The sequence below is a fragment of the Hemibagrus wyckioides genome, linkage group LG08 (genome assembly GCF_019097595.1).
Source record: "Hemibagrus wyckioides isolate EC202008001 linkage group LG08, SWU_Hwy_1.0, whole genome shotgun sequence".
NCBI lineage: Eukaryota > Metazoa > Chordata > Actinopteri > Siluriformes > Bagridae > Hemibagrus > Hemibagrus wyckioides.
The window spans coordinates 12560974-12588088 of NC_080717.1; the positions used below are offsets into that span (position 1 = coordinate 12560974).

General features: G+C 38.5%; 1 protein-coding gene and 1 long non-coding RNA gene across 4 annotated transcripts; one reads left to right on the plus strand and one right to left on the minus strand.

Annotated features, from left to right (window-relative positions):
- Positions 1-97: 97 nt before the first annotated feature.
- atoh8 (atonal bHLH transcription factor 8) lies at positions 98-27115 on the minus strand. 3 transcript variants are annotated; one of them, XR_009205317.1, is made up of 4 exons: positions 26215-27115; positions 10868-11059; positions 6316-6605; positions 98-263 (listed from the first exon to the last, which is right to left on the minus strand). XR_009205317.1 is itself a non-coding variant. In XM_058397066.1 (3 exons), the coding sequence occupies exons 1-3, from the start codon at positions 26860-26862 to the stop codon at positions 258-260; spliced, it is 846 nt and encodes a 281-aa protein (XP_058253049.1). In that variant the 5' UTR covers positions 26863-27109; the 3' UTR covers positions 98-257. The 3 variants fall into 3 exon arrangements, 2 of the variants coding, with proteins under 2 accessions (XP_058253049.1, XP_058253048.1); XM_058397066.1 differs by lacking the exon at positions 6316-6605 and having other exon boundaries at positions 26215-27109; XM_058397065.1 differs by lacking the exon at positions 98-263 and having other exon boundaries at positions 6315-6605.
- Positions 19128-23888, plus strand: LOC131357780 (uncharacterized). Its single transcript, XR_009205321.1, has 3 exons — positions 19128-21216; positions 21357-21446; positions 21811-23888. It is a non-coding gene; the product is annotated as an uncharacterized LOC131357780 (long non-coding RNA).

The following is a 27115-nucleotide window of genomic DNA, read 5'->3' on the forward strand; positions in this document are numbered from 1 at the left end:
ATCATTTTTATTGTACAGAATTATCATAATAAAGTGTGGTATTCTGTACAATTGGTTGTCACTTTCAATGTCTGCAGCTGCTGCATTACATTATATATCATATTATTATTATGATGATTAGTAGTAGTAGAAGTAATAGTAGTAGTAGTATATATCATATTTTTTTCTGTGACGTCACACTTCAAGTGTAAGGATGCATCAGTGTAGATTATGTCCTTGTCTTAATCATTCTGTGGTCAACTTCTTCTTTCTTCTTTTTATTCCTATACAAACATATACACATGACAGTTAGACAGATTGATTCGAATGACAGAGTAAATATGAATAAAGATACTAGCATGCATTAAGCCAAATAATAGATAATTATGGTTATAGTAAGAGAAGGGTAAGAGGAACCACCCCAAGTTAAGAAATCATGTACAGGTCAAATAATGTAACAGGAAAAGACAATCATTTTATTTGGTCCAGAGTGCATAAGGGCATATAGAAATGTAATGAGTGAATTATGTTAAAATGTTATACTTTACAAGACCATTATGACAACATATGGAAAAAAGTTCAGTTAAAACAAGAAGACACACGTCATTTTCTTTTCATGAACCCCACACCCAACCCCAGACAACAGACACTCTCTCTCTTTCTCTCTCTCTCTCTCCCTCCCTCTATCACACACACTCACATATTTCTTTTAGTTCTGCCCTCCCCCACTCTTATTAATAGGTGCTTTTAAGCATGAGAGCCAGAAAAACTTTTCAACAGATGGCTTAGGAAGAACTGGGGATCCAGCTAGGGTAATGCACTGTGTAATGTGCCAATTCCTGCAGTAAGTGAATTCTCCTGGTTCCAACTCGCGTGCCTTCACCCTGCCCTCTGCCCTGAATGGCGCCAGCAGGACTTCCTAGCTAGCTTTGCAAACATCTGGTGTCTAGGACTGCCAGAAAGAGGGGGAGGAGTGCCTGGCTATTTTCCTTCTGACTGTGCTTCACACAATGGTAGCACAGTATTTTACATATGAAGCAGATTTCTTTGGCATTGTATGTAAATTGCAAATGGTAAATTATAAACCAGTATTATATTTGCCCTTTAGAGTGTTTTATATGTTCCTTCTCAACTGGCTTTAAAATAGAAACGTCTATAAACATGATTATGATCATTACAATGATCAATGTTACTCTTTCTTAAAAAATAATGTTATTGTAACAACATGAGAAACATGAAAAGAAAAAAAAATAGAATATGTAATTCAAAAGTCCTGCACTTCAGTTTTGGGTTAAGTAAGTTGTTTTAAAATAAATGTTTTTTTAAGTAGGCTGGAATTACAAGACATTAAATATATTTCCCTTGCTTTCCTGATTAATAGGGTGCTACTTCAAGTAGCTGAACTTCATAGGGCATGAAGGTGAGCTTTTAAAGGTTATAACCAGCAGAATTTAAGTCTAATTCAAAGGTGAAAAAGTTCGGTTCATTTAGCTAAGAAAACTACAAATATTACAATTACAGTTGTCTATTTAAATTCTAAATTGTTGAATTAAATATCTAAACTGTCATAAATATTGTGTGTATGGAATTACATTACATTACAAGCAAAGAAATAAAAAAAAACTTTGAATAAAACTAACAATATAAATAAGGAGACATTTGTGTCAGGAAGGGCATCTGGCGTAAAACATTGCCAAACTTAATCATGCAAATCGTCAGTACTCTGAATTTCATACTGGATCGGTCGAGGCCTGGGTTAACATTGACCGCCATCAGTACCATTGATCTACAGGGCGCCGGTGGAAATTGGGCTACTGTTGGTTGAAGAAGTAGAGGAGGGAGGAGAGTGCATAGACAGAGTGAGAAGAGGAAAGGTAAGAGTGTAGGACTGAGAATCGGAACTCTGAATGTTGGTACTATGGCAGGGAAAGGTAGAGAGCTGGCTGATATGATGGAGAGAAGGAAGGTGGATATACAGGAGACCAGGTGGAAGGGTAGCAAGGCTCGTAGTATAGGAGCAGAATTCAAGCCCATTATTATATTTATTATGGTGTGGATAGTAAGAGAAATTGGGTAGGTGTGGTCCTGAAGGAGGAGTTTGTGAGGAATGTTCTGGAGGTGAAGAGAGTGTCAGATAGGGTGATGAGTCTGAAGTTAGAGATTGAAGAGGTGATGTTGAATGTTAGTGGCTATGCCCCACAGGTAGGTTGTGAGTTAGAGGAGAAAGAGAGATTCTGGAGTGAATTAGATGAATTAGAGGTGGTAGAGAGTATTGTGCAGAGAGAGTGGTGATAGGAGCAGATTTTAACTGACATGTTGGTGAGGGGAACACAGGAGGAGGTGATGGGCAAGTTTGGAGTTAAGGAAAGGAACCTTGAAGGGCAGATGGTAGTGGACTTTGCTAAGAGGATGGACATGGCTGTGGTTAACACTTATTTTCAGAAGAGGGAGGAGCATAGAGTGACTTACAAGAGTGGAGGTAGGAGCACACAGGTAGACTACATCCTATGTAGAAGAGGCAATCTGAAAGAGATTAGTGACTGTGGTAGTGGGAGAGAGTGTAGCCAGACAGCATAGGATGGTGGTGTGTAGGATGACTTTGATGGTCTGTAAGAAGAAGAGGTCAAAGATAGAGATAGAGAAGAAAACCAAGTGGTGGAAGCTGAAAAAGGAGGAATGTTGTGAGGAATTTAGACAGAAGTCAGGCTCTGAGTGGTCAGGTAGTGCTGCCAGATGACTGGGAAACTACAGCAGAAGTGATCAGGGAGACAGGAAGAAAAGTGCTGGGTGTGTAATCTGGAAGGAGGAAAGAAGATAAGGAGACTAGGTGGTGGAATGAGGAAGTTCAGGATAGTATTCAGAGGAAGAGGTTAGCCAAGAAGAAGTGGGACCTGGACAGGACTGAAGAGAATAGACAGGAATACAAGGAGTTACAACACAGAGTGAAGAGGGAGGTGTCTAAGGCCAAGCAGAAGGCATATGATGAGTGGTACACTAGGTTAGATACTAGAGAAGAGAGAAGGACTTGTACAGGTTAGCTAGGCAGAGGGATCGAGAAGGGAAGGATGTGCAGCAAGTTAGAGTAATAAAGGATAGAGATGGAAAGGTGCTCACAAGTGAGGAGAGTGTACAGAGGAGATGGAAGGAGTACTTTGAAGAGCTGAGGAATGAGGAAAATGTGAGGGACAAAAGAGTAGGGGTGAACTCTGTGGAACAGAAAGTAGATAAGATTAGAATGGATGAAGTCAGGAAGGCTTTGAAGAGGATGAAAAGTGGAAAGGCAGTTGGTCCTGACGACATCCCGGTGGAGGTCTGGAAGTGTCTAGAAGAGGCAGCAGTGGAATTTTTAACTAGTTTGTTTAACAGCGTTTTAGAGAGTGAGAAGATGCCTGAGGAATGGAGAAGAAGTGTATTAGTGCCGATCTTTAAGAACAAGGGTGACGTGCAAAGTTGCAGCAACTATAGAGGGATAAAGTTGATATGCCATACAATAAAGCTATGGTAAAGGGTAGTGGAAGCTAGGTTAAGGAAGGTAGTAGAAATTTGTGAGCAGCAGTATGGCTTCATGCCCAGAAAGAGCACAACAGATGCAATTTTTGCTCTGAGAATTTTGATGGAGAAGTATAGGGATGGTCAGAGAGAGTTGCACTGTGTGTTTGAAGACTTGGAGAAAGCATATGACAGGGTGCCAAGAGAAGAGCTGTGGTACTGTATGAGGAAGTCAGGAGTAGCAGAGAAGTATGTCAGAGTGGTGCAGGACATGTATGAGAGGAGCAGGACAGTGGTGAGGTGTGCTGTAGGTCAGACAGAAGAGTTCAAAGTGGAGGTGGGACTGCATCAGGGATCGGCTCTGAGACCCTTCCTGTTTGCTATAGTGATGGACCAGTTGTCAGAGGAGGTCAGACAGGAGTCTCCTTGGACAATGATGTTTGCAGATGACATTGTGATCTGTAGTGAGAGCAGGGAGCAGGTGAAGGAAAATCTGGAGAGGTGGAGGTATGTGCTGGAGAGAAGAGGAATGAAAGTCAGTCATAGTAAGACTGAATACATGTGTGTGAATGAAAGGGAGGGAAGTGGAACAGTAAGATTACAGGGTGAAGAGGTGAAGATGGTACAGGAGTTTAAGTACTTGGGGTCAACAGTCCAGAGTAATAGAGAGTGTGGGGAAAGAGGTAAAGAAGCGAGTGCAGGTAGGTTGGAATGGGTGGAGAAAGGTGTCGGGAGTTCTGTGTGATAGAAAAATATCAGCGAGAATCAAGGGGAAGGTGTACAAGACAGTGGTGAGACCGGCCATGCTGTATGGTTTAGAGGCAGTGTCAGAGCTGGAGGTAGCAGAGCTGAAGATGTTGAGGTTCTCTTTGGGAGTGACAAGGTTGGACAGGATTAGGAACAAGTACATCAGAGGGACAGCTCATGTTGGACGTTTGGGGGACAAAGTTAGGGAGCCCAGATTAAGATGTTTTGGACATGTTCAGAGGAGGGAGACTGAGTATATTGGTAGGAGAATGTTGGACATGGAGCTGCCAGGCAGGAGGCAAAGAGGAAGGCCAAAGAGGAGGTATATGGATGCAATAAATGAGGATATGAAGCTAGTGGGTGCAAGTGTTGAGGATGCAGAAGATAGGGATAGGTGGAGAGAGATGATTCGCTGTGGCGACCCCTGAAGGGAAAAGCCGAAAGAAGAAGAAGAGGATGGTACCATGACACTTGAGATTACTGCCAAAGCATAAATCATCCATAGAAATGATGAACCTGGGTGGGGCAGTGGAGCAACTCTATTCTGTTCTGCAAGCATGGCTCATCCTGGCCTACCATTCCTCAAGACTCAAAACTGTAGTGACACCCATGTCTGTCAGAATAGATGAGCAACTTTAGACCCCCCTACTTCATAATCAAGTTAATCAGGTTATAAGCCACTATAAGGCACTTATACAATAATATAAGTATATAATATTATTATATTATATAGTAATAATAATAATAATAATAATAATAATAATATTAATGTTATTTACAAACTTAAATAACATAGGCTGGTCAAAATGCTGTGTAATTAACTAAAACTGACAGGTAACCAGCTAATTCAAGATCTGTGTAATATGTGCTTGCTTTTTTGGTCTTGGTATAGACTGACTATTGCATATTGTTTAAGCTGGAGGAATTATTTTGTAGGGGAATTATTTTCTTCCTAAGGAGCCCACTAATCAGAGCTTTACACTAAAAAAATTATGCGATAGGTAGAAATGGCCCACCAGTGTTTCTTGATTGATAAAAGCATGAGGAATAAAACAAATATATTTTATACATCTAAAGCCTAATTTCTCATTAATCCATTTTCCAAGAAATCACTGGATTTTCCTTGACTGATCTGCAAAAGGTTTTGTGACCTTGAGATCCATTAAGAGATATTTGATATACTATTATTCCATCAAATCAAATATTGAAATACTGTTAGTCTACTAAATATGACTCAACCCATTCAAACACCTACACTGAGACACCTGCCCTGTTCAAACTGATTCGCATACATCCTTGGTGATCGAATCACAAGTGGTCACCTGATATTATCACACCTGTTGTTTTGAATGCCTATCCAAAGACCACTTGTGATTGGATTTTTCTGCTGGAGAAATGCTATGCATACATTTTATTTCTAAAGTCTTCACTGCCTTTATTTTCAGTCAGACATGTCCCATCATATCTTATGTATCTGTGCTCACTGTTTCAAACATTTTAATTGTGTGGTCTGCTAATGAAACTTATAAATTAATAGAGATGAGATTAGGAATGCAGTTATAGAAAGCAGCTGCTGTTATTCGATTCAGAAATTATTCTGATCCTCATATTCATAAGTTGCTCAAAAGCAATATAATTTATATACAGAATTTTTATATTTAACCCATTTACTCCACTTTAACACACAGGACACATGTTAATACCAGATGTGAGCAGGACTTATAAAAGAAACTGGATCAGGGTGTGTGTTAATGCTGTAAAGGTAGATAAGTTAAAATTAAATAGGATAAAATATGATGAGGTTTTTCATCCAAGATTTTTTTTTGCCAGCAGCTACTCTATAAATATTACAGAGACAGAAGTAACAGAGATAAATATTAACAGATATATTAAAAACAGCAGATTTGTTGTATTTTACAAATTGTTACTGTTTGTAGGATTACAAGTTTTCTTGAAGTGCATATGGTGAAGAGTGTAGGACAGTGCAAAAGTACAAAAGTGTCCATAGTACAGCAACTCCCTTGCTCAGTCATAGTAATCTAGCTCACTGTGGAAGAACGACAAGTGTTTTGTTTTATAACAACGGGGAGGTATGATTACCTAGTGTTCTGTGGACACCTTGTTGGTCTCAGCCTCCTGCTGAAAGTACTTCTGTACTGTTGCACTCTGCTCCAGTGTGTGTGAGTCTTTATCCAGGATGTCTAGGAATCTATGAACCATGCTTCTTTATGACACCTTCTCCAGAGAGTTGAATTGACCCCAATAACAGAGTTGGCCTTTCTGATAATCCTTTTCGATCATAAGCTTTAATCCTGCTGCCCCAGCACACCACAGCATGTATTAGGTCACTGGGCACTTCTGCCCGGTACATGACTTCTACTGCTATGTTTCTGCAGATGTTGAAGGACAAGAGCCTAATCAACAAGTAAAATTAGACTTTTTTGTGCAGTATGTTCTTTGACCAGTACAGCTATTTATAATCCTGAACCATCTCCACATGCATACTTATGAAGGAAACAATTGCCAAGTATGTGTTTGCTTCTCTATCTCACGTCTCAGCCTCTGTGCTGGCCTTCATGCCCCCTATACATTTTTGTACTTGCCATTTCTTTCCCAGTTTCATGCTGTATTTGCCCTTTCCTTGTCCACACAGAAGCTAATGTAGTCTTCTACTCAATGAGTCATTTTTAATATCCAGTGTGTGGACTATAGATTTACATCCCAGTCTGTCAACTCCAACAGCCGGGTTTTAGCAGTCTCCTGTGGCCATTTTCTCACTGTGAGGGCAAGTTGGAGTAGAACCAGGTTCTAGCCTGCCAATCCTCCTTTAACATTTGCGTAAAATAAGTCTGTTTTCCATTTTCCCTGGCTTATTGAGAGTCTTTCTGAGAAAGCATAGTTAAAGTCCCTTGAGATTGCAGGTTAGGTTTTGTGTGGAAAATGTTTTCATCATCTCGGAGCACAACATTAGAAAGGCAGTCACCAGAATGAATACCAGAAAGGCAGCAGGACTAGTCGCAATCTCAGGTCCTGAGAGCCTGTGTTGACCAGCTAGCACCAGTGATCACTGATATTCACCCTGTCCCACGAACAGTCTCCAAACCCCATGTGCTTTAAACAGTTCATTATTGTCCCTGTCTTAAAGGAACCCCAGCCTGCCTGCCTCAATAATTATTGCCCAGTAGCCTCAGTTGTGATGAAGTGCTTTAAAAAGATTAGTCAGAGACTTCATCATCTCTTCATTACCTGAAACCCTGGATCCACTACAATTTACATTCTGTCCCACCCACTCTAAAGAGGATGCCATTGAATACCTCCTTTAAATAGCCCTGAGCCTCCTGGATAGGAGAAAGGGGAATTTAGACTACAAGCCCCACTGGGATGTAAACCCCCTGCTGTATTCACTGTACACCTATGGCTGTTTGTCCACTTCCAACTCTATCGTCAATATCAGGTTTGCTGACAACACTGTTGTGGTCGGCCTCATCTCTTACAATGATGAGTTTGCCTAAAAAAAGAAATTAAAAAGCTGGAGATATGCTGCTAGGAAAGCCAGCTTCTCCAGTACATCAGCAAGGCAAAGGAGCTCAGCACAAAGCAGGAGAGGAACTACCAACCACTTATAATCAATGGGACCCCAGTAGAGAGAGTGGACAGTTTCTGGTGTATAGGTGATCACTCAGGACCTGTCATGGTCCTGTCACATCACCAACCAGGTGAAGAAGGCCCAGCAGCGTTTTTACCACTTTAGATGCTTAAAAGACTTTAAACTTCACCCTCCACTGATACTATACTTATGCATCACAAACTGGTTTGGTATTGGTCTAGAATGACTTATAAATAAAGTGCATATGTCTTGTAAAGTGGATATAATTTGTGTGCAGTTTTTAGTGCATAAAAATGCAAAACGTGATCGATATCAGTGCATATCATCAGTCATTGTATTGTTTTCATATGCTTGATATTTTATATTTTGTCTATTTATTTTCCTCTGGTCAAATGTACATCTAATTCCATTCCTTTTGATTTAATTTCATTTTATTTTAATTTAAATTAAACCAAATCAACCCATTCCAATAGGACAAAAGAACTTTCAAGGGAGTAACCTGCTAAGCATTCCATTCACCAATGACAAGCCAGTCCGATGCGTGGATTAGCAGTAACCACAACAGTTGCCATCTAAAAAGCAAACTATGTTCAAGTGTCAATCTAGCTTCAGTCAGTTCCTAGCTGAATGACTAATTACAAGCATGATGCATGAGTCAATGAAGACTGCATCAGACTCATTTCTACAGCTGCATTCAATGCTTTGGCAGCATACAGTGGGGCATTGTGTATCTACCAATGATGTATTGCAACAGCAGGCATGTGACCCAGGCACAATACAATAAATCATGTTGTCTAAGCCGTATGCTATGAAACCCAGATGGAACAGAACCTAACATTCTCAATATAGTCTTTGCAGTGTGAAAACCTTTGTTCTTCTGTTTTTCTAAAATGATCAATACAGAAACATCAGGCAAAAAAATCTCCCATTCAGAACTTAGCCACTGTCTGCACAAGCATAAATTTTACATGCTGGCTCATTAATCACTTGAAGCTGACACTGTATAAAGTGGAGTCAGTGGTTCACCACAGGGAATGCTCCTTTGGCAGAAACCCACCCTGTACGATAGCAAGTGAAGCCACAGGCCCACTATTTGTGAATGACCCATGACCAGAATAATCTGGTTTTAAAAGGTGAATGAATGAATATGCTGAACCTGTCTGGGGAAAGAGACATACATATTTGTATTGTTAACAAGGTTGTTCAAAATGACTTCTAAAAAAGTCGGGTTTGGAAAATGGCAGCTATTGGTAACTGGTTCATTGTAAGATACTTCAGTACAAAAGTAATTCAAAGTATTCCTTCAGAACCACAAAGAATGGGGCAGAAAGCCCAAAATAATTATATATATTTGCCCTAAACCTCACCAGGACCTAAAGTGAGGACACCAATCAGGACCAATGACTGAAAGAAAGAAAGCTGTTAAATTAGCTAAAGCTATACCGTTGTATATGGGCATTAAAATTATGTTAATCATATGCTGTGGTCTTGTCACCAGATCCAAATGTGATGGATTAACAAAAGATTTTAGAAGATTCCACCACCATCATTCATCCAATTCAATTCTTCAAGTGCAGTTCCAGAGACTATTCAAATTTATTAAGAGAATTATTGAAGTTCTCATAGTCGCCCCAAACCTTACATGTTGATTGTCCCCTGTATATTTAGAATTCAATTCAATCCAATTGTTTACAGTCAGCAAATATGAACTGTATTTTATATGATAAATAATATAATTTTTTGGTTTAACTTAAGGGTATTTATATCCAATTCAGATGAACAGTGTAATTACAGCAATTTTAATTTTAATTTTTTAAATTAAATATTTGGTTGCAAATGTTTTGCAGTCAATTAAGGCATGACGTATGGAACCAGTAGACCTCAACATATGTTAGTGTCTTTAGTTCCTTTGTGTTCTTGGGGCTTTTTTAGTTCAATACATGAAATTTATGATAAATTTGTTTTTTTATTTTAGATGATTGAATTGACATTTACAAAACATTACTCTAGTCAGTCTTGAGCTGTTTTCAAAGTTATTTGCTTTAGGTCATCTGCATTGTGAAGCTCTGTCCAGTGAGTTTTGGATGATATTCTAGAACTATACAAGGTATTTAGTGGTTTTCTGCAAGGACTAAACTACTAAAAGTGGTTTACAGTAGTTTACATCTTGTGAGAAACTCCCTGTATGTACTCTAGTGAAGACCTCTCTTGACTGTTGTCTTACTATCTACAGGATGGTGTTTTTGATGTGTGGAAATATCATGGAAAGAATTTCTGTCATCAATCCTAGTTGTTTTCTGTTGACTTCTAGGGCTTTTAGTGTTCCTGACCTCACTGGTGCATTCTTTTTTTTTGAATAATAAATTTAGCAATAAGTTTTTGCCACATTTTTGTAAGTGCCATTTGTATGGTGTTGGGGTCACATTCACCTGTTTTATAATTTTGCTAAAAGTGTTTTGCATTTGTTGTAAATCATTCACATTTGCCTGTGCATTTTTGAGAGCTGTATTTCAAAGCCAGTGACTGCAATACATTTTTGTTTCACATGCTTCCATATTTAAGAACAACTCTAGAAATTTTGTTTGCTAACTTGTAAGTCTGGAATGTCTGGAATGTATGGAATTCCTACACAGTTTTCGGTATAAATACCCTCAAATTAAAATAAAATGACTGCATAAAATGTCATTTAATTTCAACTTGTAATTTGAAATGATTTAATATCATATGTTCTGCGGTACACAGTTAAAATAACAATAAATTTGTCAGTGTCCATATATTGATGGACCTGACTGTATATAGTGGTTTTAACAATGGATATTTTCAAAAAGAAATCCAGTTATAGATCTATGTTAGGTGACAATGAGTAAGATAGATTTGACCGTCTAAAAGAAGTATAATATAGATGTGGGTAAGCATGCATTTTTCTGCATCTATTTTAGGCTTTGAAAATAATTATAGAACTGCATGGTCTAGTACCTTGTAAATCATACTTTACTGAAGCTCACATTTGAAAATCTAAAACGAAAAACATGCAGCATTATTTACCTTTCTCTTCTTGGAGCGACCCTCAGCCTGCAAGGTTCTGGTGCACTGCTCAACACACTCTCTGAAGCTCATGTTGCTGTGGTCTGGTGTATAGTCCAGATCTACAAGTTGTGCCAGTGACAGTATATAGTTGCAAGCAATTCTTAATATAGCCAGTTTGGAAAGCTTCTGTCCATAAGAGTAGCAGGGCACCTAAAGAAGCAGTGTTGAACACAGGTTAAAGGTAGCTTGGTATAATTTCAATTACATTAACTCCATAAGAGGTTTATATGAAATGCTCATACATTCCACTTTAAACATGTGTAGTATTGGTCAAGCAGTTCTACAGAGCTTAAAAATACAGCATGACAAAATTTCTACATGATTACATGTTAAAACATTCATCCTCAATAACAGTTTTAGCAGCTATGAAAATGTCCACATAGCACCTGCACCTTTACATCATTGTCAGAAGACAGAAGAGTGCTCATACACTCCACACTATAAAACAGTGGACAATGTTTTAAAATGTTTGAATGACCTAATGTAAATATGAAAAAAATATACAACAAAAAATGTATACATATTTCTCATAAACCTGTAATTGTTTAATAATAAATGAGGTACAGTCTTAAAGATTAGGTTATAAATGTAGCTCAGGATAATATTAAAATAAATTAAGATAATTCCAAAATAAAGAAAATATATGATATGAAAAGATATAAAAACATTTTATAAATATTTTGTATTTGTAAAGTGCCTGTACTAGAAATATTATAAAGATATTGGAATTAAACTGCTTTACTACTTCTACATAGGCTGTATTTGTAAATAAATAAGTCTGTAGGTTGACGAAATAAATCTATTGCTTTAAGACAATTGGTTAGATAATTCAGTCACTTGGAGTGATTTTTCAAAATGCTGTATGTAAATGCAGTTTAGAAAACTTATAGTAGAATATATAGTAGAACATATGCCTAATGTCACATTACATACAAAGAATACATGAGGAAACACAAAATAAAATATAAAGCATTTCTTTTATTGAAGAAAAGATTTTGACACATCTTTGACACCCATGTGTAATTCCTGACTGGTTTTGCCCCTGTAATGGAAGTTCAGATCAAATCTAGTAAACAAATAACAGGTCATACACATAGGCAAAATGAAAGCAGAAATACAAGGCTTGGTATGTAGATACAATGAGGGAAAAAATTATTTGATCCCCTGCTGATTTTGTACGTTTGCCCACTGACAAAGAAATGATCAGTCTGTAATTTTAATGGTAGGTTTATCTGAACAGTGAGAGGCAGAATAACCACAAAAAATCCATAAAAAAACATTTCAAAAAAGTTATACACTGATTTGCATTTTATGGAGTGAAATAAGTATTTGACCCCTTTGCAAAACATGACTTAGTACTTGGTGGCAAACCCTTGTTGGCAATCACAGACGTCAGACATTTCTTGTAGTTGGCCACCAGGTTTGAACACATCTCACATCTCAAGGAATTTGGGCCCACTCCTCTTTGCAGATCCTCTCCAAGTCATTAAGGTTTTGTGGCTGACCCTTCAGCTCCCTCCATAGATTTTCAATGGGATTAAGGTCTGGAGACTGGCTAGGCCACTACAGGACCTTAATGTGCTTCTTTTTGAACCACTCCTTTGTTGCCTTGGCCGTGTGTTTTGGGTCATTGTCAGGCTGGAATATCCATCCACGACCCATTGTCAATGCCCTGAAGGAGGTTCTCATCCAAGATTTAACGGTACATGGCCCCGTCCATCGTCCCTTTGATGCGGTGCAGTTGTCCTGTCACCTGGAGATGGTGTACTTGGGGTCATAGGCAGCATTCCTCCTCCTCCAAACACGGCGAGTTGAGTTGATGCCAAAGAGCTGGATTTTGGTCTCATTTGACCACAACACTTTCACCCAGTTCTCCTCTGAATCATTCAGATGTTCACTGGCAAACTTCAGATGAGCCTGTACATGTGCTTTCTTTAGCAGGGGGACCTTGCAGGTGCTACTGGATTTCAGTCTTTCACGGCGTAGTGTGTTACCAATTGTTTTCTTGGTGACTATGGTCCCAGCTGCCTTGAGATCATTGATAAAATCCTCCAGTGTAATTCTGGGCTGATTCCTCGCCGTTCTCATGATCATTGAAAGTCCATGAGGTGAGAACATGCATGGAGCCCCAGACCGAGGAAGATTGACAGTCCTTTTGTGTTTCTTCCATTTGGGAATAATTGCACCAACTGTTGTCACCTTCTCACCAAGCTGCTTGGCGATGGTCTTGTAGCTCATTCCAGCCTTGTGTAGGTCTACAATCTTGTCCCTGACATCCATGGATAGCTCTTTGGTCTTGGCCATGATGGAGAGTTTGGAATCTGATTGATTGCTTCCTTCTGTGGATGGTGTCTTTCATACAGGTAATGAGCTGAGATTAAGAACACTCCCCGAGAGTCTCCTACTGTAATCTCAGCTCGTTACCTGTATAAAAGACACCTGGGAGCCAGAAATCTTTCTGATTGATAGGGGGTCAAATACTTATTTCACTCATTAAAATGCAAATCAATGTAGAACTTTTCTGAAATGTGGTTTTCTGGATTTTTTTGTTGTTATTCTGCCTCTCACTGTTCAAATACACCTACCATTAAAATTACAGACTGATCATTTCTTTGTCAGTGGGCAAACGTACAAAATCAGCAGGGGATCAAATAATTTTTTCCCTCACTGTAATACTAACGATATTTTGAGAAGCTATGTTTAGCGTGAGTGTGCTTGTATGTCCATAATTCCAGAAGTGAGATACCAGAAGTGAACCCTGTAAACCGGAAATCTAGTATTTAGTTAAGAGGCGGGACGGAGGAGGCATTGTGTGTGCATTTGTGACAGCCCCCTTTAGCAGCAACCACTGCAACTTGTCATCTGTCACCAAATTGATGTCAATCTACAGTTCCCAGAGAACAACACAACAAACATGGCCCCAAGTTCTCCAAATCCCATGACACACATTCCAAGCTTGCCTGATTAATGATTACAGCAGGTGGTCTTGATTAATTCAATTCAATTTATTTGTATAGCACTTTTAACAATGGACCACCAAGCGACAAGACTAATTAAGTACATGTAAATTACACATATGTAACATAATACAATTATATAAAGACTCACAGTTCATTCAAATTAATGAGTCTTCTTTTACAGTGCTGATTGAATCTGCTGTGGCTAGATATTTCATTGATTGCACAGTAAAATTCTAGCTGCCATAGCATCCACTACAGAATCTCTTTTAAAGTTTTTGTCCTGAACATAGAACATATAGCAGGGGTTGTCATTCACACATTGCACAGTACCAATCACTCTCTATGTCAGAGCCATGCACCAAAAGCACATTTCTCTTCTTGTCTAAGGTCCCAGTGGTGTTGGGCTTCAAAAGGATGTGGTCCCACAATCCTTAGAGCTCCTGGAAGGAAGGTGAAATGATGCAGGAGTGGCAAGTGCCTCCGTGTCCCCACCTTCAATGTGCACTTCACAGAAAGCCCAGAAACACAAATTCTAGTGGAAATCCCACCAGAGCATCAATAGTTCCATGAGGTATTCGCCTACTTCAAATTTACTCTCTCATTTTGTCTTGTGTCCAAAAAACTAAAACGGTCTGTCTATCCCACATAGACCCATCTTCTCCTTGGGAACACTCAGAAGAATGCATTAACTGAATTATGCCTTGTGCTTCTAGAACGCTAACTGGGGACACTGACACCTCTAACCTAGGACATTGCCAGAGAGATTGAGAATGTTTGGGGGTGAGAGTCGCAAAACAATCCTCAGTGGGTAAAGATTTTGTGGCCTCTGCTCTCTGAGTGAAATCAACCATGTGGCACCCAGGCACTCATAGACCACATTAACTACAACTACTATAATGGCCATTATCACATCTAGCTGTATATTTCAAGACTGATCTTATTGAAACTGATTTTGAATACTGATGGCTGTGTTGTGCTACTCATCATAGCACAACACAGCCATCACAGCAACCCTTGACTGATTTTCCAAGTCCCTGTGATTACCACCACTCCCTGTATCGTCAGCTGTCAATAAAGTAGAACAGTTCATGGAAAAACTAGGTGTCTCTGTGAGCCTAACATCCTGCATACTTCTGTGCAACAACCAGGAAGGCTGGGCACAATTCCTCCAATGGGCAGAATATGTGCAAAAATTACACATACAAAGCTCCACCATTTTACGATTTCACGATTTTACAGTGAAGACCCCATTTTCTGATGGTTAATTAGAATCTAATTCATGTTACATGAAAATTAAGTGGATGTGGACACCCTTTAGTGCCCTTTAGTGCTTTAGTGCCAGATTGTGAAGGGAGGGCAGAGCCAGAGAATGTGAGTGGTTAGGAATGCACACCTGCAGGGACATTCATTCATCGACATTCATTCTGTGTTGCAGTAAGCTATGGCAAGGATAAAATGAGAGTGGTGAGTCTTTGAAAGAGAGAGAACCAACCAACACATAGCTGTTTACATGAGTGTGTTTAGAAAATAAAATAGCCAAAATTTGAAAGTAACAGATGAAGAACAAAGCACCTTTTGATTTGCCCCAAGCCCGCATTCCATCCTCAAACCTTGGAAAGTGTTACAACCATGTTGTCTTGGTTTGCTTTTATAAAGCATAGCAGCTGTTGACATCAGCCTTCAGAGTTGTCAAGTATGGACGTGAATAGCATAGTATCAGAGCTCTGCTGACATCAACAATCATATCTAGTTAAAGTAGGACACAACTACATGTTTCGTATAGTATTTTTTATAGTATTTAAAGACATAAATTTGTGGATACATGCTTTTTTAGATTAATCTTTAAGCAGTTCCCCAAAAGTATCTTTTCAAGTAAACTAAAAATAGGAACATGCGGCAGGTATTTTTGTTGCCTGGATGTGTCCTGTTAGATTGATTTTAACTCTGAATGTCTACCCTTGGATTCAGCCCTGTGTGAAAAAGAATAAACCAGCATGAAAATGGGAAAAAAGCAGCCATTTTGAAGCCGAGAAAAGAAGGAAATTTGAGCAGAGCAATTAGACATGCATTTGGCATTGACAATATAACAAATAATAATGTCCTGGAAAAAAACCCTAAAAACGGGTCATCCAAAAAAACAGCAGCAGTTGATGACAGAAAACTTTGAAAGCTCAAATGACTCAAGTTTTTCTTCAACTGCTCCCTCTAAGGGGTCATTTCACCTGATTATCTGGTCCATGTATTTGATCTGGCACAGGATTTATGCCCTCTTTGGTCTTGAGACTTAACCCCTCAGTGGCTGGTTTGGTTCCCTTCCTGGCTACTGCTCAAAAGTTTGGGATCGCTCAAAAAATTTTATTGTTTTCCAAGGAAACACACACAAAATTAGTCTTAGTAGAAAATATACCAAAAGAACAGGACATGCTGACATGTCAGAGCTAGAAAAAATGATTTTGATGGAAATGATGAAAAAATGAAATAAAAAAAAACAAACACCTTCAAAAACAATCTTAATCTGGCCTCCCTAACGTTGTCCCCCAAACGTCCAACATGAGCTGTCCCTCTGATATACTTGTTCCTAATCCTGTCCAACCGTGTCACTCCCAAAGAGAACCTCAACATCTTCAGCTCTGCTACCTCCAGCTCTGACTCCTGTCTCTTCCTCAGTGACACTGTTTCTAAACCATACAGCATGGCCGGTCTCACCACTGTCTTGTACACCTTCCCCTTGATTCTCTCTGAAATTTTTCTATCACACAGAACTCCTGACACCTTTCTCCACCCATTCCAACCTGCCTGCACTCGCTTCTTTACCTCTTTACCACACTCTCCATTACTCTGGACCCCAAGTACTTAAACTCCTGTACCTTCTTCACCTCTTCACCATGTAATCTTACTGTTCCACTTCCCTCCCTTTCATTCACACACATGTACTCAGTCTTACTACAACTGACTTTCATTCCTCTTCTCTCCAGCGCAAACCTCCACCTCTCCAGATTTTCCTTCACCTGCTCCCTGCTCTCACTACAGATCACAATGTCATCTGCAAACATCATTCTCCAAAGAGTCTCCTGACTGACCTCCTCTGACAACTGGTCCATCACCATAGCAAACAGGAAGGGGCTCAGAGCCGATCCCTGATGCAGTCCCACCTCCACTTTGAACTCCTCTGTCTGCCCTACAGCACACCTCACCACTGTCCTGCTCCTCTCATACATGTCCTGCACCACTCTGACATACTTCTCTGTTACTCCTGACGTCCTCATACAGTACCACAGCTCTTCTCTTGGCACCCTGTCATACGCTTTCTCCAAGTGCAACTCTCTCTGACCATCCCTATACTTCTCCATCAAAATTCTCAGAGCAAAAATTGCATCTGTTGTGCTCTTTCTGGGCATGAAGCCATACTGCTGCTCACAAATTTCCACTACCTTCCTTAACCATTTCCCATAGCTTCATTGTAATCAACTTTATCCCCCTATAGTTGCTGCAACTCTGCACGTCACCCTTATTCTTAAAGATCGGCACTAATACACTTCTTCTCCAGTTCTCAGGCATCTTCTCACACTCTAATACCCTGTTAAACAAACTATTTAAAAATTCCACTGCTGCCTCTCCTAGACACTTCCAGACCTCCACTGGGATGTCGTCAGGACCAACTGCCTTTCCACTTTTCATCCTCTTCAAAGCCTTCCTGAGTTCATCCTTTCTAATCTTATCTACTTTCTGTTCCACAGAGTTCACCCCTTCTACTCTTTTGTCCCTCTCATTTTCCTCATTCATCAGCTCTTCAAAGTACTCCTTCCATCTCCTCTGTACACTCTCCTCACTTGTGAGCACCTTTCCATCTCTATCCTAAATAACTCTAACTTGCTGCACATCCTTCCCTTCTCGATCCCTCTGCCTAGCTAACCTGTACTACTTAAGTCCTTCTCTCCGTCTCTAGTGTCTAACCTAGTGTACAACTCGTCATATGCATTGTGCTTGGCCTTAGACACCTCCCTCTTCACTCTGTGCTGTAACTCCTTGTATTCCTGTCTATTCTCTTCAGTCCTGTCCATGTTCCACTTCTTCTTGGCTAACCTCTTCCTCTGAATACTATCCTGAACTTCCTCATTCCACCACCAAGTCTCATCTTCTTTCCTCCTTCCAGATTACACACCCAGCACCTTTCTTCCATTCTCCCTAATCACTTCTGCTGTAGTTTCCCAGTCATCTGGCAGCACTACCTGACCACACAGAGCCTGCCTCAACTTCTGTCTAAATTCCTCACAACATTCCTCCTTTTTCAGCTTCCACCACTTGGTTTTCTTCTCTATCTCTATCTTTGACCTCTTCTTACAGACCATCAAAGTCATCCTACATACCACCATCCTATGCTATCTGGTTACACTCTCTCCCACTACCACTTTACAGTCATTAATCTGTTTCATATTGCCTCTTCTACGTAGAATGTAGTCTACCTGTGTGGTCCTACCTCCACTTTTGTAAGTCACTCTATGCTCTTCCCTCTTCTCAAAATAAGTGTTAACCACAGCCATGTCCATCCTCTTAGCAAAGTCCACTACCATCTGTCCTGCAAGGTTCCTTTCCTTAACTCCAAACTTGCCCATCACCTCCTTATCACCTGTGTTCCCCTCACCAACATGTCCATTAAAATCTGCTCTTATCACCACTCTCTCACCCGTGGGAATAGTCTCTATCACCTCATCTAATTCACTCCAGAATCTCTCTTTCTCCTCTAACTCACAACCTACCTGTGGGGCATAACCACTAACAACATTCAACATCACCCCTTCAACCTCTAACTTCAGACTCATCATCCTGTCTGACACTCTCTCAGAAAATTCCTCACAAACTCCTCCTTCAGGACCACACCTACCCCATTTCTCTTACTATCCACACCATAATAAAACAGCTTGAATCCTGTTCCTATACTACGAGCCTTGCTACCCTTTCACCTGGTCTCCTGTACACACAGTATATCCACGTTCCTACTCTCCATCATATCAGCCAGCTCTCTAACTTTCCCTGTCATAGTACCAACATTCAGAGTTCCTATTCTCAGCCCTACACTCTTACATTTCCTCTTCTCTCTCTGCCTATGCACTCTCCTCCCTCCTCTACTTCTTCGACCCACAGTAGCCCAATTTCCACCAGCACCCTGTAGATCAATGGCGCAGATGGCGGTCATTGTTAACCTGGGCCTCGACCGATCCGGTATGAAATTCAGAGTACTGACGATTAGCATGGTTAAATTTGGCAAACCTCTCTATTTATCCGGGCTTGGGACCAGCACAGAAGTCATTGGACTGTGACCCCCATGGCTAGATTCATTTTTACTGTACTAATATGTAAAAAATACACATTGTTACTGTGAAAATAGAACATTTTGGTAAAATTAACAGTAAATTTCCATAACTTCATAAACAATTAATTACCCTAAAATCAATGGTATTACTCTGTCTAAATTACAGATTGTGCTGATATGTTCTTTTTTAATTTACAGTGTAAAACATTTCACCATTCAGCACAAAATACATTCATTTCTACATAAACAAGATGTTAAAAATATGAAATGTGTTTGTTAAATTAGATTGATTTCAAATTAAAATATGTTTAAATATGGGTTGAATCTGATAATTAATGTGAAAATGAAAATTATTATAGGCTGTAATTGTTTGGGTGTATGTGGTTGTTTTGTGGTTTTGTGTTTGTTTATGTTGTGTTTACTTGTGTCTGATATTGCCCCAGTTTATTTTTTGTTGCTGAAGCTTTTCTAGTTCTGGGCTAGCTGTAAAAATACACAAAACATTAGGCAGGTGCCCTAATTAAAAGAATCAATATCCTAATTAACAGACTTAAATATCTTTATTGGCATAGTGAGAATAAAGATATTGTACTGTGTATTGTTGTATTCTACGAACACTGATTTAACCGCCCACTGCGGAGGTCACGTGAACTGTAAACTTGTTTATTTTGTCTGCTCATGTGTGTGTGTTTCATGAGTGCTCAACTTTTAAAATTACTTCAGAGTACTTGATGATTTAGTACGAGGGAGGAGAAATAGATTATCGTGCACAGAAAAAAACATTTTGTTTTTTGGTTACAAAAATATTTTGTAGATATCTATCGTTTAAGGCCATTAAAGCCTGAGCTCATTTAAGGAAATGTTACGTGAAATGCTCTATTATCTTTTAAAGTGGTAGTTAAGGTTGTTTCCCACCCCTTGAATGGAGAAGAATCACAATCAGTGGTGGCTGTTAACTGACAATCTGCTGAGTGGTAATGAGACTCATTGAGAATGCTCTAATCACATGAGGCCAAATATATAAAAACAACTTTGATTCGTTAACAAAACTGGGAGGATTCATGGACAATTTGAAACAAGCCAATCAGAGCTCAGCCTCAAGTCACGTGCTTTTCAAAAGTTTACAGACCTACATACACACTAGGGATGGACTATTATAGTTTTTTAAACCGATACAATACCGATACTTTTTGTTACGACACAGATACTGATACCGAAAGTACTTATTATTTTAAATGTGATTTTTCAAAATAATGTTCATTTTTAGAAAAGAAATCATTACATGTAAAGGCATATTGCAAACACATAATGTAAATTATGCACATTAATAGCAAATTACACAAAATATACACACTGTACACACACAGTATATATACATATACACACATACTGGTATTGCTAACATTGAGGGGACATTCAAAACAAATTTTTTTTTATACAAATGTACAAACTGTATATTCAATCTCTAGAAGGTGAGAATTTATTGGTATTATTTAACTTGTGGGGACTTTTGGTCTCTATAATGTAAGGAATACTAGTCCATCCCCATACATGCAGAAGTGCACACACACACACACACACACACACACACTTTTATATTAATTCTTATTCTTCTAATGGTAACGAGAGAGAGAGAGAGAGAGAGAGAGAGAGAGAGAGAACAGTAATTACTGTGCTCTTTGGTGTGTGTGTTGAGTATGTAGCTGAACGGCACATGATTGCTCACGTTTATTTCATTATTAAATAAAATAAATTATACTGCAACATTTCAGGTATGCATTTAAACTCCTATGAGCGGTTATAGACTTAGAGGAAACAACTGGCTGCCCACTGTGACACCCAGGAAAATGGTGAGATTCTAAACTTTAAACTCCAAAAAGCAAGCCATTTTTTGTATTTTAAAGGCATTTTTACTTTTTTTGGACAGTGCCAGTAAAAACACAGTGGAGAGATATGGGATGATTTGCAGCAAGGGGCCTAAGCTGGAACTGAAGCTTGACTGCCTGAATAACAGTATGTGGTACACGTTCTACCAGGTGAGGCACTTGTTTAGCTATTTATTTATTTAATATAGCCATTTGATTGTAGTTTACAACCTACGTAGAGATGCTTGAGGTGATTTTACTTTCAGTTAAGACAATATATTTCTTACTCTGTTGCTGTCATCTGCCAGCAGTTGTTCTTGAAATGGACCTCATCAATCTCTTTCCTGTTCTACAAATCCCCCCTTTTAATCAGACGCTGGTCTTGTCGAGGATAAATATTGGTAAGTGGTTGTATTTTTGACTGGTTACTGGTCAGTGTTGTAGTAAATTTGATTACTGATTGCTTCAGTGGAGGCAACTGTGTTTAGACTCCATGTCAACAGACATAAAATAAATGCTTATGATGACTTACAGGTGAAATGTTTCTGAAATGAGAACTTTCTTCCTGACACCATCAATTATAAAAAATAACCTGCAAAACTATATTAAAGGGTGCCTTCATCAATGTATAATTCATTGAAGCAAAGTTTAACATATTTGAACCAATTTTTGAACAACTAGAAGGCTGTTTATCTCTGTGTAGGCAACATGCTCAAACACTGTATCAATCTAACATTTGCTTTGTGTTATGTTTTCTGGGTGCAGAGAGGATCATATCAGCCCACAGTGGACAACATGCAAGTCCTCAAGCTGAACTAGTGACAGTACATGCTGTAGGTTCCAGTTTCTCGAACATCATGTCCAAGTCAATCCCATGTCTTCACACAACTCTGGACTAGTGACTTATTCCTCTTGTTCAACCAGGGCAAATAAGCCCTGATACATAATGTTTATTAATTTCACCATGGATTATCCAATAATATGGACATGCGCTGTTTTTTCAAGATTTCATTACTAATTTTCGAGTATTGGACAAGATATTTGATCAGGTATTTGAACTGTTTTAACACTAAATATATACATGAAAAAATAGTTTCTTTAGTCTGACAATAATATTTTTGTGCCTTGGTAATTTATCATAAGACGTTGTTGACCATAAAATCAAGGCAAACCAACTGTAATGCATTATGTGTTGTACTGTATTTTTTACAATAAAATTCTGGCAACCACAGCTGCCAGTAATTTACTGTAAATTTGAACTTTACGATAAAATACATAATATGATCTCCCACAAGATAGATTCCTCCGTGGCTGAAATCAAGCTGAAATATGCAAGTGATCCCAAACCTTTGAGCAGTAGTTTATGTCTACCAATGATTATAGTAATTAAAAAATGGCATTTGAGGGGACTCAGCTTTTGCGACTGATCTGTTCTTTCTTCTGGTGAAAGTGGAATTCAATGATGATGGCCCTTGGCCTCACTCCTGGCCTCAATTTATCAGTAAGCACTCTGCTGGTGCAGTCAAGCTCTAGAGGGCTCAGAATAGAATATAACATGGCAGGGCCCCTTAATAGATCCCAGTAAACCAATTACTTAATGAATTTTGTTTTGGCACCTGTGAGATTCCAGGTTGGTAACTTTATCAAGTATCATTGGAAGTGGTAGTTTAGTGAAGTTAAGACACTAGAATACTGATTGGGAGGTTGTTCAAATCCCAGGATCACCAAGCTGAACTGCTGGGCTCTTGAGCCCTTAAACCTCAACTTCTATAAAATGAGATAAATGTAAGTCGCTTTGGATAAGGATGTCTATCAAATGCCATAAATGTAAATGCAAATTATTATTATCATGCAATCTTCTATACATGTTCTGAGACCTTGGTTTGAATATAGTTCAGCTTTGTTTCAAGTGACAAGATAGTTTTAAATTAAGCAGAGAGGACTTATCACATTTCCTCCAGCAGGCCAGCAATGGACACCATATTGAGTTTACTACTAGTAAATTCAATCCTTTGTGGGGTCAACTTTGACATTCAATTCCCTTTTACTTTGTTTGTTTGATTTGGCTGCCATATATTGTAGTGTACAGTATAGTCTATGAACATAATCTTGTCCACATAGCATCAAGTTAAAATAGAAATACAGGATATTAAATGTCAAAGTTGCACAAATGAGCCTTAATATATGTCTGCTTTGGCTAGTCTCAAAATAGAAGACCCAGCATTGTTTTTTTTCATGAATCACTGTTATCCAGTGTTATACAGTATACTCTACTTCTATGCTATGAGGAGTAGACAAAACACACCTATTCAGTGTTGAATTTGTACTTTTATTTATGAGATAATATGCAAAATCGCAAAACAATTGATAAGCCATAGTCTCCAAAATAATTTAATGCCACTTCCACCAAGGAATTTGGAATTGCTGAAATCATCTGTTCTAAATGATACTGTCTTTAGTTGACACTGGGTAATCTGCCTAGGAGTAAATGCACTTTATATCTCAAACATCCATTTATTTATTAAGCATCAAGCCTTTTTTACATTTGAGATCAAATCAGAGCATATCACATTTGGGACATCAGAAATACTCATGCCCCAATTAGGAAGAATTGTGTTGTATTTAATTAATAATTATATTTATAAGTCAGAAAAGGATAGAATTATGATCCAGTGTGTGAATCAACTGCAATACATTTTTCCAAGTACAGACACCTGCTTTTATTAGTGTCTAACACCAGTAAAACACACATAAACACTCTATTTTAAGAGCACTTCTAAGGCTAATTTTCAGAAGGGCTCAGTGTAGAAGAAATTCTACTTATTCCATTTTTAATTAACTCATTACACACAAATTTTAATTTGAAAATAAAATGTGTATATTATCTTCTGGTTAATCAGTTCAACTGTGCACAATGCATTTTAGCTTACATCAAGCTTTCCAATGCTTACAAATTCTTTTCTGATTAAAATACATGATTCTGGTTTCAGGTCTACAGATCAGTTCAAATTAATAAGCTTTTTATGGTCACTTAAAAAATCAGCTCACTATTTGCTGATTGTTATCAACTATTTAAACCATATAAGTCAAGCTCTAGCAAACTGAGCTATATTAAGATGTGAATGTGATCATTATTTATACAACTGAAAAATACACTCATTAAGCACTTTATTAAGTAATGCTTTACCATTATTAAATAGGGCCTCCTGTTCTCTCAAAACATCCTTAATTCCTTATGGCATGGATTCCGCAAGATGTTGGGAAAACATTTTTGAGGTTCTTGTCATGTTGGCATGATGCATGCAATCCATTTAGATTTTTCAGGTGCACTTTCATGCTACAATTCTCCCATTCTACCACTTCAAGATGTTCTACATGTGACTGGGAAGACCACTAAACTCATTGTCATGTTCATAAAACTAGTTTAAGATGACTTGTGCTTTGTGACATGATATTATCGTACTGGAAACAGCCATTAGATAATGGGTAAATTGTGGCCATGAAAGGATGCACATGGTCAGCATCAATACTTAGAGAGGCTATGAAGTTCAAGTTGAATGGTATTAACAGGCCCAAAGTCTGCCAAATCTGCCGACACCATTATATTACCTCCACTAGCCTGGATTGTTGAAACATGCTGCTGACTCCAAATTCTGACCCTACCATCTGTGTTTAGAAACAGAGAACATTCATCATTTATTCATCATTCATCACCATTCATTGTTATGTTTTTTCAGTCTTCAACTGTCCGGTTTTGGTGAGCTTGTGCCCACTGTACTTTACCACTGTTCTTGGTTGACAGAATTAGAACCGTCGTTGTTGTAGCCCATTCACCTCAAGGTTCAATATGTTGTGCATTCCAAGATGCTTTTCTGCTTGTAACAATTGTACATAGTTGTTATCTATGGTACAGTAGCCTTTCTGTCAGCTCAAACCGGCCTCACCAATGACCTGTCTCATCAACAAGACGTTTCTGTCTACATGCTTTTTCTTTATTGCATCATTCTGAGTAAATTATAGAGACTGCTGTGAATGAAAATCCAAGAAGATCAGCAGTAACAGAACTGCTCAAACCATCCCTTCTGGCACCAACAATCATGCCATGGTCAAAATCACTGAGATCACATCTTTCCCCATTATTATGATGTCAACATTAACCAAGGCTACTAGGTTAAATAGGTGCACCTAATTAATTGCTCAGTGAGTGTACAAGTCCTAGTTCATGACATAAGCAAAAACATTATAGGTTGCCTAATATAGTTAGGTTGCCATACCTAATCATGTGGTGTGCTTTCTATATTTTATGTTGTGTAAGAACCTTTAAAGAACCCATAGCAAACAATTTTTTTCTTATTTAGTATAAAAAGGGTTTTAAAGGGTTTTTAATTAAATATTCTTAGTTTAAACCGTTCTTCTTGAACAATAAACCACACACTACACACAATACACTCCGGTTTATACAGAACTCTCAATAAACTGAGATTTGCACAGGACATGCAGTTTTTGCACATAACAATTTTTGCACATCACCTAGGTCTGTAACCTTAAACACTTGTTTTGCACATTACTTATCTTGTTTTTCATCTCATTCTCCATATTTATTCCTAAATATTTGTATATCTTTAATATCTTTAGTATTTTTCTGCTATATTTTGTTATATTATTATATTCTGCTATATTTTGTAATATTTTATATTTTGTTATTTGATATATTTTTTGTTATATTTTTGTACCCTAATTTGGGTATTTTAGTATTTTTGTTATATTCCTTCCTGCTTTATCTATTACCTGTGTTTGTGGATACTGCTGGAAACTGTAAATTTCCCTTTGGGATGAATAAAGTATCTATCTATCTGTCTATCTATCTATCTATCTGAACCTTTACATGAGCATACACTGTAGGATTCTATATAGCATAACCAAATATCGCTTAAGGGTTCTAAATATTCTATGCATGAAGAATAAATTAACTTAAAACCATACAGAATAGAATATAATCAACCTGAGAAAACCAGAGACACGTTTTTTAGCTAATATACTGATATGCTGTCTTTCTGCAAGCTTAAAATGGCTGTCCCTAAAGTGCCTTTACTAATCTACAGTAACCAGTGTGTAGTAGAGAGCTGTATAGCAAGTGATTTTTCCAAATATTGAATAAAATAGGGATACCTGCTTTCGCAGTGCCTCAAATGCGGCACTGATTGTATGAACCCTGGTCCTTTCTCTAGCATTTGCCAGGAGTCTTCTTGTCTGCTGAATTGCTTTGATCTCGGTGACAACGCCAGCAGATTGCTCTTCTGATCGTTTCCTAACTGAGTCGGTAGGGTCAACACTGTTAGGAAGGTATGGACCCCGAGAGGTTGAGCAGAGAGAACTTTCAGAGCGTTTGCACAACAAAAGATTCGATTGCGGAGGACAGTTTTTTGAAAATGCTTGCTGATTATCGAAGACTGAAACTTGTAGGGATGCTGTGTCGTTTCTGTTTTTAAGTGGTGTTTTTGAAGTCGACCATGGTGTTTCCGTTTCATTCCTAGTCAGTGATGGCAAAGTATACATTTTCATGTCAAGAGCAGTATTTAAAATGTCCGGTTGCCGTATGTATTCTCCAGCTGGATCAAAAGGCTGTAACTTTTTTTCCCTCAGCAAAGGTGCCACTGAGTCGATTTTTTTTTTAGATTCATGTGAGCTCTTTCCCTCGCGTTTAACAGAATCCCGAACCTTTCGTTTTAACTTCTTACACCCATCTGCTGGATTACACCGATCCATGTTTACATGACTGTTCTTCATTTCCGATGAGCTTCGGTCTGCGTATAACATATAACTTCAATCTGCGTATAACTTTCTTAAATTTCCTAAAGCACTTACTATTTAGCCGGACAGTACTCGAATAATTCGGGGGGGGGGATCCGTGTTGTATTTTAACAAGAGCACGCTGCTGCTTTCCGTGTTTTCTAAAACCCGTCTAATGTGATCCAGGCATTGCCAACATTCTTCATCCGTATTTACATAAAAGACCGTTACCCCGCCTGCAGGAGGAGACTGCCGAAATAAAATGAGGTTTACCCATGAT

Excerpts from the sequence above, each read along its gene's own strand:
- atoh8 (XM_058397065.1), bottom strand. The coding sequence starts at position 26,862 with ATGTTATACGCAGACCGAAGCTCATCGGAAATGAAGAACAGTCATGTA. Across the intron at positions 11,060-26,214 it reads TTGAGGCACTGCGAAAGCAG|GTGCCCTGCTACTCTTATGG; the intron begins GTATCCCTATTT and ends CTGCTTCTTTAG. Across the intron at positions 6,606-10,867 it reads GTCGCTCCAAGAAGAGAAAG|AAACATAGCAGTAGAAGTCA; the intron begins GTAAATAATGCT and ends CAACATCTGCAG.